Source organism: Macaca nemestrina, chromosome 12 (assembly GCF_043159975.1).
Source record: "Macaca nemestrina isolate mMacNem1 chromosome 12, mMacNem.hap1, whole genome shotgun sequence".
Classification (NCBI taxonomy): domain Eukaryota; kingdom Metazoa; phylum Chordata; class Mammalia; order Primates; family Cercopithecidae; genus Macaca; species Macaca nemestrina.
Genome location: NC_092136.1, coordinates 38,181,786 through 38,194,541, shown reverse-complemented (window position 1 = coordinate 38,194,541; position 12,756 = coordinate 38,181,786). Strand labels below are relative to the sequence as shown.

The 12,756-nt window shown below is 38.3% G+C and overlaps 1 protein-coding gene across 3 annotated transcripts in view; it reads right to left on the bottom strand.

Annotated features, from left to right (window-relative positions):
* Nucleotides 1-1,974: 1,974 nt before the first annotated feature.
* Nucleotides 1,975-12,756, bottom strand: part of LOC105463287 (coiled-coil domain containing 34) — a 55,329-nt gene continuing 44,547 nt past the window's right edge. The window contains exons 8-9 of one of the 3 annotated variants that reach the window (XR_011610741.1): nucleotides 11,243-11,354; nucleotides 1,975-3,720 (exon numbers count right to left, since the gene is read on the bottom strand). Coding sequence is in view for 1 of the 3 variants with exons in the window: in XM_071074949.1 (XP_070931050.1) it covers nucleotides 3,652-3,720 (69 nt within the window). In the remaining 2 variants the exon portion in view is untranslated. The remainder of the gene's footprint in view (nucleotides 3,721-11,242; nucleotides 11,355-12,756) is intronic. The other 2 variants (XM_071074947.1, XM_071074949.1) reach the window with 2 other exon arrangements.

Genomic DNA, 12,756 nt, shown 5'->3' with positions numbered 1-12,756 from the left:
ACACACCAGCCCCCTGCCGCCTCGGCTCCCTCCAGACCTTGGGCACTGACAAGCATGAGAAGAAGGCCGAGGGGGTGCTGAGGGTGGCTTGGCGCAGGCCTGCAGGCACCCCTCAGCACGAACAGCCTGGCACCATGAATAGCAGTAGGAGGCAGGCAGGCTCCTGGGCTGAAAGGGGAAGGTCCCCAGTGAAATCCCACCTTCAAGTCAGGGACGGCCTGAAGCCTGGAGCCTTGGGCTTGGCTGCCAGTTCCACAAACCTTATGGTGCTTTCTCCAAGCCTGCTCGTGACTGCCCACTGACCAATCAGCAGGCACTTCCTCCCCTCTGAAGCCCATAAAACTCCAGGGGTCAGCCAGACTTGGGCGGATGGGCACAACCTGCCTGCAGAGAGGAGCTACCCACTGTGGGTCTCCTCTCCACTGAGGGCTGTACACTCATTGAGACAACTTGCCTGCAGAAAGGAGCTACCCACTCCAGGTCTCCTCTCCACTGAGGGCTGCACGGACACCAGGATGACCTACCTGAAGAAAGGAACTACCTACTCCAGGTCTCCTCTCCGCTGAGGGTTGCACAGACACCAGGATGATCTGCCTGCAGAAAGGAGCTACCTGCTCCTGATCTCCTCTCTGTTGAGGGCTGCACAGATGCTGGGATGACTTGCCTGTGGAAAGGAGCTACCCACTTCCAGTCTCCTGAGAGCTGTACTATCACTTAGTAAAGCACCCCTTCGCCTCGCTCACCCTCCAGATAGCTGCATACCTCATTCTTCCTGGACATGGGACAAGAACTCAGAACTCACCAAATGGCAGGACTGAAAGAGCTGTAACACAAACAAGGCTGAAACACGCCTGCCCCACTCCCCCCACCAGCTTGCCATGTTGTGATCAATGAAAAGGAGAGAGGAGAGAAGAGTGGTGGCCCTTTGGGGACCTCAGACCTAGGAGCTCCCTGAGCCAGGGCTGTGACACCCTCTTTGGGGCTCTGTGGTTCCTGGCACCTCCAAGCTTCTGGGCGCCACCACATTCCCCAGTGCCCACAGTGAAAGCCACTTGCAGTATGCCTGGTCCAGCCACAGCCTCATAGGGCACTGGCACACATGCGGGTGCCTGGAGCTGCCCACCCCACTGCAATCAGCATGTCTGGCTATGCACAGTGGCTGGACACTGCACTTGCTTGTTCACGTACCCCTTGCCACTCTACACTTGGCTCACCCTTGGCAGGCATGGGATCCCGGCCTGTAGCGCAACCCAAGTGCAGCCTGCCAGGCCGAGTGGGTGGAACAAGCCCAGCTGGCTTGAGCAAAACTCGGGCAAAGTCACCACTGGCCACAGAGGTTTCTGGCTGGTGAAGTGACACCCCAAGGATCCTCTGACACTACTGTTGAGAGGGGAAAGTTTTCTTAATGCCACCTTCTGCAAGACAAGGCTTATTTCTTGTTCACCATTATACTGAGTTGTTAGCCTTTGGGATCCCAGCTTTATGCATGCTGCTTCTATTGGGAACGCAACATAGGGCCTAGGTGTTACGTCTTGTCCCCCACATGCCATGCAGCCATCAAAAGAGAAGCTCAGCATCTTCAGGGTTCAGAAATCCTCCGAACAAAAACCAGCTTTGCTGGTTTATCTCCCAAGGTTTACTTTTTCATATTGTTTTAAGTGTCTGTAGATTCCTTATTTTTATGGCATTTCAGCATTTTCCTTTTAAAATGTCACTTCTGAATTTTAGTTATTTTAATTTTACAATGCCTATTCTGTTATCATGACAGAATAAAGACTCTTGTTTGTATCTTTAGACCGTTTCTAGGGGCTCATTCTCATCAGCTGGTAACATACTCAAGTATCTACCATCCTTAAAAAATCCTTGCTTAACCCTGGATCCTCTCTTTTAACTGTAGCATTCTCTCACACTACCTCCCAGCCAAGTTTTTAAAAAGAATTGACTACAGTCATCTTGATTTTATAATCTTTAATTCATCTTTTAACCCGTTGTCATCTGCATCTGCCTCCACATCTCCAGTAAAACTGGTCTTTAGAAAACCAACAATGATTACCTCCACCTGCCAACTCCAATAAACAGTCCTATCTTTCTGGACTAATATGTAACATCTGGTACTTTGGATCACTCTCTCCAGTATGACATTCTCTCTTCTTTACATTCTTTTACATCATTCTAATTCTACTTCTCCCTCCCCAGTCATTTCTTCTCATTGGATCCTCTTTCTCTGCTCATTTCTTTTCAATACGTTGCAAAAGTTTTTCCTTGATTTTCTCTTTGTAGCATCATCTTTTACCAAATCTCACAAACCATATACTACTAGTTGCCATCTTCAAAGCCATTTTTTTTCCTTCCTCAGTAAAAAATCCCCAGGGTGTTTTGTTTTGTTTTTTTGAGACATGGTCTTGCTGTGTTGCCCAGGCTAGAGTGCAGTGCCATGATCTTGACTCACTGCAGCCTTGACCACCTGGGCTCAGGTGATACTCCCACTTCAGCCTCCCAAATAGCTGGGACTACAGGCCCACACCACCACACCTGGCTAATTTTTTTGTAGAGACGAGGTTTGCTATGTGCCCAGAGTGGTCTTGAACTCCTAGATTCGAGTAATCCACTCACATCAGCCTCCCAAAGTTGTTGGGATTACAGGTGTGAGCCACTGCACCTGGTCAAAATTTGCAGATTTTATCTGGCATAATACTTCTCAGAATGACCCATTTCCCAACCTTCTTTGCATTTAAATAGAGCCCTGTGACTAAGTTATGGCCAATGGCATGGCAGTGTTGTATGGGATTTCCAGGAAGAAAGGAAGAGAGTTGGTTTGGCTAGGAGGGGCCCCTCTCTGTGCTTGTCTTCCCTCCAAATTCTGTCCTACAACATGACTGGAATGATTATGGACCTTCAGCATCCATCTTGGGACAAGAGGTGACTGTGAGGTTGGAAGCCATGTACTACGAGGATAAGGCATGAAAACAGGATAGGTCCTTACTGACCCCATGGAACCATATTAGCCTGAACCATCAACCTCTGAACTTCTTTATGAGAGAGAAGTAAATCTCTTTGTGTGAGCTTCCATTATTTTGGAGGAGACAGGGAGTGTTATAAGCAGCAAGTCTAGGCCTAACTAGTACCTCTCCCAAATCTCAAACCTCAGTCATACTAAGTTATTTTCTTTTCCTTGCCACCCCCTCCTTGTCCCCTACCCTGCAACCGCATTAAACACATTTTGCTTATTTCGATTCCTAAATAGCTCTCAAATCTTCCCTTACTGCTCATTTTATACTGCTGGAATCTAAGTTCAGGACTTTAATATTTTTTGCTTAGACTAACACAGTAGCCATTGAAGTGGGTTTTTTAAAACATAAGCCTGTATTGTTTCTTTAAAGCCCTACACAAGTTAATCATTTATGGAATAGAGTCTCAGCACCTTAGCGTTGCTTTCTTGGCCCTTCACAACCAGATTCCTACCTTCTTTTCTTTCCCTTTCACTTCAAACATTATTGGCAATAATATACATAGTGAGTTTATAATTATCTAAACATACAAAGTGTTTTATGCCTTGTGCCTTTGCACATGTTCTTGCTCTTGCTTGCTCTTGTTCTTTCTTCTTTGTTCATCTGGTTAACTCTTCTTGTCCTTTAAACTCCAGTTCATGCATTAGGTCATCCAGCCAGTTTTCCTTGTTGTCTTCCATACCTTCCCTACATTTCCTCCTAAAACCATGTACTGAATAAACAAAAATACATTTTAGGAAAATTAAGAAGAAATTATGTGAAGCATAATAATTAAAATGACTCTCAAGAAAAAAAACCATTTTATCTAAAATCTGAAGATTTAGGGAATGGTGTTTTAACAAATTGACAGACCAAATAAAATCATCAAGAAAATGAATATAATAATAGCACCTACCAAGTGGTGGCATTGAATGAATTATGTGGGCTATGCATATAAATGACTTAGCAAGGTGCTTAGAACATAGCAAGCCCTCCCCCACACACTAGCATCATAATAATCTATTAGTTATAATAATAATTAATATTCATTGTAATTGTGTTATGAAGAAAAAAAAAGTTGGTGAAGGTTACAGAAATCCTTGTGTGGTAGAAAGAAACCCAAGACACTTTTAAGATACTGCTGGGAAATTTGTTTCACAAATGTGAAAAATAGGTTTCCTTCCTAAAAGTGGGTTTACCACATAGCTTCCCTAAGCAGCACCATTGCTTGGGAGTGAAAGTTGTCCATTCATTTGCATGAGACCCTTTGGCTATTGAATTGGAGCCATAAAGCTATGTGACCTACCCTTTTTATGTGTATGAGGAGCCCAGACTCTGAATCTACTTCAAGAACTCAAACCATATTTTCCAAAAAGTTAAGCTTGGGTGTTTGCTTGCATTTTATATGAATATATGTATAAGCAAAGCAATGTTTGAGCAGGATATGGGAGGAGTGTGAATGGGAATTCAAACAACAGACACATTGTCTAGATTTTCTCTGGTAAGAGTGATTAAAGAAATGATCATAGCTTCACACATACTGCGTGTTTGTGCAGTAATCATGCTTTACAATTGGTTCTGCCATTAATGCCAAAGATTCTTTTTTAGAATGTGATAAACCCTTTTGGCTCCAACGTACCAGTTCCAAACATTCCTTGGCTTTTTTTGTGCTTAATGATGGAGTTTTAAAAGCCTAATTTGTATAGCTCTCTGTGTGTGTGTGTGTATGTATTGGAGCTGGGGATAGGGCTGGGGATAAAGGAGAAAAAAAGAGAAAATGCAGCTTGGAAGATTGACAGTATTTTAAAAGTGAACTCACATGGCAACCATTCATAGTCAAAAAAGATAGATAGCAAAATGTACAAAAGAAAAACAGTCCCAAAACATAATTTTAGGGTTCTCACTGACTAAATTCATTTAGGAGACAACAAAACCTAATTATACACGAACATGAGGATACATATCTAGATATGATTGTCAGTTACTCTTCATACTTTGCTTAGGTATATCCATTCGACTGGTCCCATTGATGAAAAAGTAGCAACTGTTGTTTTAATGTGTCATCTGTAACAGAGCTGAAATCGAATTTGCTAAAAATTATTTATTCCTTTCTGATTTCATCCTAATGCACAGGTTTAGGTAATCCTAAATAGAAACCATGAAACTGGGTTTTTTGTTCGTTTGTTTGTTTTTTGTACCCTTGTCCTTCTCCAAGATATATTAGTAAAGCCTCAGGAGAAAAAGGAAGATTTGCTGTTATTCTGTTATTCCGATATATTACAAACATTTCCCTTTCTCTAGTTACCAATAATAGAGTTATTTTTTTATCAAATGCTTATTATATGTCAACTGTTATGCTAGATATTTTGAAACCCAGTTCTGCTGTTTATTAGTAATTTAGCTTCTCTACGTTTCCTTACTTGTAAAAACAAAGATAAAAGTACCTACATAATAGGGTTGCTGTAAAAATTACCATTAAGTGGTTAGAACAATGTGTGGTACATAGAAAACACTCAATAAGTGTCCAGTGCTATTATTACTTACTATAATTTAATTTAATCCCCAAAACCACCCGTTAAAGGAGATATAATAATCCCATTTTACAGATGAGGATGTTGAGGTTCAGAGGCCAATAAACTTGCACACTCAGCTAATAAAAGCCACAGCTGGAATTTGAACCGATTTCTGCATGCCTTTGAAACCCATGCTTCCTGTTATGCCACATTGCCTCCTCAATCTGATAATTTTTCAATCTTACCTTGAACATATGGTCTTAGTCTGTGTGCCTCAGTTTCCTCATCTGTAAAGTGGAGACAATAACAGTGCCTACATCCCAGGGTTGTTACAGTAAGCACTCAATAAATATTATTATTATTAGTCTGATGTCCTAATGATGACATTTCTTTTTGATATTTAGGGCTACCTTGAAACTTTCTATGCAAGTTTTTTTGTAATTGATTGTCTATACAGTAAAGTGATGACCAATTTTAACCTCATCTTTCACCCAGTGACATGATCATTATATTAAAGTTCCTCTTAATCTGCTTAACATTTTATTTCTAAATTCTCTTTGAACCTCTCTTGGAAGAACCTTAACATCTTTATGTAAGAATAACAGACTCAAACCACCTGAAATAACAAAAGTGGGGATTTTTTTTTTTTTTAGGGGATCTGTTTGTTCTGGAATACCATGAAAGAAGTCAGCTAATTCAGCAGATTACTAGCTTCAAAGCAGTTCAATTTGACCAACTTGGGAGCCAAAACAGTCTTCATGGTCAGCATACAAATGTGAATTTAATGACTGGACTAACAAGTGCATTATAAAAGTTGTAAGTAAGAGAAAAGAATAAAGTGGGAGCCAACTGCTTCATTTTTGATGGAACTCTGGTTTATGATTGCCAACTTGTTATTTCAACAGTCATAGTTAATGCTTTATGATGTCCTACCTGGCTCAAGTTGTTATTCCCAGTTGGAGTCATTTTTTTTTTTCTGAAACTTGACTTCGTTTTCCTTTTCTTTAATGGCTAAGAATTTCAAATGACATTCTAAAATCCAGAGGACTGAACAGTCAAAACTGGCAGAACTCTGAACTCCTACAAGGAATGAAGCATCAAGTCTTTCATCAAGGATTGCTGATCATACGTGGCATCATCACCTCCTGATGATACACATTAGTGAAGGGGACCAGTGACCCAGATAATCCAAACATTATTTATTCAATTTTGGAATGCGTTTTGTATTTACATTTGATCTTGGGCATGTCTTGAGTTCTTGGAATTGGAAACTGAAACAAAATAATGAAGTCACACTATTTGACCCAAAGAACCAGGAAAAGCAGCCCAGATTCTCTACCTTGAACTTGTCTTCAACCCCTTCTGCTTTCAGTTCCATCAGGAGTTGAGCTTTTATTTGCCAGATTAACAACCCAAGTGGAACTTTTCCTTTTTCAGCCTCTAGTCTTTGAGGCTTCCATCTTCCATTAAATAAGGGAGAAAATTGCATATGGAGTGGAAAACCCTTCTAGTGGCTATTAATAGGGCCACACAATGCATGAATAAGGATAAACAGATTTTGGATGATCTTAAGTAAGTTACTGTCTTCAGTTTCTTTTCCTTTACATATGAGCTGATTCTGGTGAGGGTTAAATGAGATGGTGTGGCAAATCATACTTAATTCTGTAAAAATGATAGCTCCATTATATTAGTTTTAGGTGGGAAGAAGCTCAACCTCAAGCTAAATCACGTGGTGAATTATCAATGTATGGATAAGAATTAAATATAATCCCACAAGAAAAATATATTTAAACGTCTGTGCAAAGTAAAGGAAAAACACCAATGCAACCCAATGAATACTTACATAAAGTGATATATTTAAGAAGTGAAAAATGTCAAAAGGTCAAGAGGGAGGAAAACATTTACAAGTAGATGAAACAGATTGCCAAAAAAACTACTGATCTTTCTAACAAAAAGCTCTAGTTTATTGCCTGCAACATGTCCAAAGTATAACAAACTTGTTTCATTTCAATTACTTGCTATTAGCAAGCAATGTACTGTGTCACTTTTGTTTTGTGATCATTTCATAATACTCCTGGATTACTTATTAATGGTTTGTTTATTTAATTCCTAGGACACAAAAGTGTGCGTTATCTGAATGCCATGCCTTTAAAAGCCTGTTCAGCCCTGTTCAGAGCTTCTTTCTAATAGCAATAACTAGTGCAGGATTTTTTAAAAATAATAGTGAATATTAACTATAACTTGGAAGGTGTTCTGTAGCAATTGTTTTCAACTACACCTTCAGCTTTTGGAAGAAAAAGTAGCATTTCTTTATGTAATTATGTGGGAGTAACTTACGTGTTAATCATATACAGTGTTTTTCAATGGTTTTATTCTGTTTAACCTCAATAATGCTCAGGTTATTAGGGCTTCTTAAATTTTCATATTATATTTGTTAAATTTTAAAACTACAAGATCAGTAACATTTACTTGTAGACTCACACCAAAAAAAATTACTTCCCAAATATCAAGTTGAAATCATCATACATTAAACATACAATTTCATTGTTTATTTTCCCCCATACCAACTTAAGTAAAACCTCCAATCTACATGAGTTAGGCCAAACAATGGTATTAACTTCTCAAACAATCTCAGTGGTTCTCACAATTTAGAGTACATAAGACTCCAAGAGAACTTTTTTTAAAAATGCAGATTCTTGGGCTCAACCATTAGACTAGTGTGTAAATTCAAAGTTCGGTTTCAGGATCTCCATTTTTAACCAACACTACAGGCAATTCTGATGCAGGAGATTCCCAATACATGTCTTCAGAATCACCAACTTACACCAATACACTAATCAGACTTGAAAAGGGATTTAGTTGCAATAATGATAGCACAAAACTTATTTTTTCAATGTGCTGTTAATCCTGATTATAAGCATTATACTAAAACATGGAGTTGTTCAACATAATATTGAGAAGTTAGGTATACTGTAAAGAGTCATTTTTCTGGTTTGAGGAGTCACTAATTCAAACATTTATTGCACACTGATCACATTTGTTCTGCACTGTAACATTTAAAAACTAAACACAAAACTAGATTCTGCTTTGTAAGGATTTATAATCTAGTTAGAGAGGCAAAATATAACCATAGAGAAGTTAAGTCATGTTAGAGTAAATGAAAAACAGCAAATAAAGAGAAATCAGGGAGGCACTGATAGGGATTGAAGTGAAAAATAGGCCTTTGCAGGAGTGCATAGGCAGAAAGAGGGAGGTAAGACAGACCTTGAGGCTGAGTTTTAAAAAGCCAGAGGGGTGATTATACATTGGAGTGATTATACTCTTGGACTGCCAAAAACACATGACATCTCAGCAATGCACATTTTGCCTCAGAGTTCAGAAATGCCAACTATAATTAAACCCAGATGCATACATAAAGTCACTGCTTAGTATAAATGGGGCAAAGCTCTATCTCCAATTTAGATCTTCTCAAACTGTCCAATTTCTTAATGTTAAAAATAGAAGAAAATAAAAACAACCCTCATCCATCGTCAATATTTACCAGAGAGTAACCACAACTGTGGGAGAAAAAACAAAGAAATTTAGTGTAGCTGTATATTTTTAAGAAAAAAACAAGAAACAGTTTTATTAATTAGTTCAAATTTTGTACTGAAAAAAATGCAGAAATTGTGGAGAAACAAATACACTCATGCCCTTTACAAAGACCATAAAATGTAAATGCAAAGTTTATGGGGGCAGAATAATATAGCAAGTGGGTAGATCAGGCCAGGGTGTGGGAAAATAGGCACTTTGGGAGGCCGAGGCGGGCGGATCACCTGAGGTCAGGAGTTCAAGACCAGCCTGGTCAACGTGGTGAAACCCCATCTCTACTAAAAATACAAAAAAAAAAAAAAATTAGGTGGGTGTGGTGGCACGCACTTGTAATCCTAGCTACTGAGGAGGCTGAGGCAGGAGAACTGCTTGAACCTGCGAGGTGGAGATTGCAGTGAGCCGAGATAGTGCCACTGCACTCCAGCCTGGGTGACAGAGCAAGACTCAGTCTCAAAACAAAAAACAAAAAAACAAAGAACTGTGGCTGAAATACCCCAACATGAATCAAAAATACCAAAAATGTGATATTCATTCCAACAAAATCTTGTACACAAGCATTCATAGCAGCACTATTCATAACAGTTAAAAGGTAGTAATAGCCAAATATCCGTCAACCTATAAATGAATAAACAAAACATGGTATATCCATATAGTGAAAGTGTTATTTGGCCATAAAAAGGAATGAAGTACTGACACATGCTACAATGTCGATGAACCCGGAAAACATTATGCTAAGTGGAAGAGCCACAGACGAAAGGTGACATATTGTATGACTGTGTTTATATGAAACATCTAGAATAGATAAACCCCTAGAAACAGAAAGCAGATTGGTGGTTGTCAGGAGAGGTGGAGGAAGTGAAGAATGATAAGTAACTGTTTAATTGGAATGCAGTTTTATTTTGGAGTGATGAAAAGTTTGGAACTGGATAGAGGTGGTGGTTGCACAGCTTTGTGAATGTCCTAAATGCCACTGAATTGTTCAATTTGAGAAGGTCAATTTTCTGTTATGTGAATTTCACCTCAGTTTAAAAGAAATCTATCTACAAAAACAACAAAAGAACTATGGTAAACCAGAAAGGGCATACCTTCCAATAGACACATCTACTACCCAGCCTCACCAAGTTCTGCCATATCAGAATGTGGGCTTGGTGTTGTCAGATCTGATTGTTTAAGAGAAAATGGAAACTCAGATTTTAATGTGGATACTCCCTATTTTAAATATTGCCATTTAATTCAAAAAATTTATAACTATGCCAGTCAGTGAAAACAGAGGGCTAAGTGCATCCCATGGGCTACCAATTTGCAAACTTGGCATAGTCAATCCCAACTTAAATCAGAATATCTTTAATTGTCTATAAGCTTATTGTATTTTTTGTGATTTCAAATTCTTAGAGGTGGATTAATTAAGATAACAATGTGTTTTACCTTAATATCTATAGCTATACACACATATGCACTTTTTTTTAGATAGACGACGCCGTGATATAAAAAAGAAGCTACTTTCTCCTCCCAACAACACCATGAAATTACAGTTCCCTTTCATGTATTTAATCTGAAATAATGAATTTTTCTCTGTGGATAATGTTCTGTTGGAAATATTTTAAACACTAGCTCTCTGCTCAGCAAAAGCACTATGTTGAATGAAATGTAGCCATTCTTACACATTCATAACCTACCTTACCTTAGCTGTGATTATTATTCAGTTCGACTTTAGTTCTGTTTAAGACCTATAAATAAGTGGGGTGAAGATCTTACTTTAAATAAATCCCAGGTATTTATAAGTACGCTTAAATGCTCTCCTACCAAATGATAAGTTATCATGTTAAAATAGAAGAATAACAAGATATCTAACATTTTAAAGAATAAGTAAATAATAAACACACTTTGAATTTGTAAAATTTGCAGGGCAGCTTCTTTTTAACTTTCATATTAAAATAATTTTGGATTTACAAGAGTTGAAAGCATAGCATTGAGATGTCCTCTTCTTTCATCTTACTCTTAGCTATAACTATGGCTCATTAACATATAACCATTTATAAACATTTATATAACTATGATACATTTATCAAAACTAATAAATTTTCATTGGCACAATACCATTAACTACAAACTTTATTTGGATTTCTCCACTGTTTCCACTAATGGCCTTACTCTATTCCAGCCGCCAATCCAGGACACTGCATTGCATTTAGTTGCCTTCTGAAGTCTCCTTTAATCTGTTACAGTTACTTAAGTCTTTTCTTTTAGATCCTTACAATAGCATCTAGACAAAATATGGTTTTCCACAGTTATTTAGGTCAATTCCTTCCTTACCCCAGCCCCTTCAGAGAAGCTATATTTGTAATAAAGTTAAATTTATTCATCATAGTCTGCATTCCATCCTGGATTCTCCTAATATCTTCAGTTTTTTTGTTTTCATTGTTTTGTGTTTTTTTTGTTTTGTTTTGTTTTGTTTTCGTTTTTGAATACAGTAAAAGTCACTTTTGTGTTATACAATTCTGTGGGTTTTGGAAAATGCAGAGTAAGGCAATCCAATACCACAGCACTATATAGATCAGCTTCTCACCTTAAAAAAATCTCCTTGTGCAGTGGGGCAGCATTTTTATCTAGACCCATATTCCTTTAAAACTTAAATACACAGCCAGACATGGTAGCTCACGCCATTAATCCCAGCACTTTAGCAGGCTGAGGCAGAAGAACTGGTTGAGGCCAGGAGTTTGAGAACAGCCTAGACAACACGGTGAGAGCCTATTTCTATTTTAAAAAACACAAAAATTAGCCGGGCATGGTGGCACATGCCTGTAGTCCCAGCTACTCAGGAGGCTGAGGCAGGAGGATACCTTGAGCACAGGAGCTTGAGGTTACAGTGAGCTATGATTGTGTCAGCCTGGACAATGGAGCAAGACTCTGTCTCTAAAAAAATTAAAAAATTACAAACAAAAAACCTCATATATTTAATTGATCACCATAATTATTTCTAGACTAATATTCTTTCACATTTGCTTTTATTTTTTTTCACTCAAAGTTCATATTCCACATTAAGAAACTCCTATTATTTACAGAACTCTAAAGTTCTCTCTTGAAGACATTTCAAGTCTCAATTACTAATGACATGTATGAATCAATCAAACACATTTTGATTTAGTAAAGTTCCCAACATGTCCTTGTCCATATGGCAATTGCAGAATCATTTCCATGCTCAACCAAAGAAATTAAAATCAGAAAAATAGGTACAAAAATAGCTTCACAATATAAATCACAATCAAATATAGCATTTTATTGTCTAGTGCTTGAATTTTCCACATCCTTGCTCTTTTCTGGGGCTGAGATTGACAAAAGTTAACTGACTCTACTACTTTTTCCCATAAAAATTTAAATAATCATTTTTTCTATTTGTGCAAGCTAAAAATGTTTTCATTGCTTTCCTAAATTATTTACTTTGAAAAAGGAAGAAATGAAGGAGAGCCATTTAAAAGAAGTGAAAGTCAAAAGCCAGACAGGTGGAAATGAGGTAAGTCGTGTTGCTGGTTAAAATTCTGAAGGAGGCCTTTTCAGAAACCAGGGCTTGGAGAAGTACAGTAGCCAGGAGTACTTAAGTTAGTGACTTGGTTAGTCAGTAGCCACAAATCCAGAAAATGTTCAATTGGCAAGCTGGGCAGTCTTGG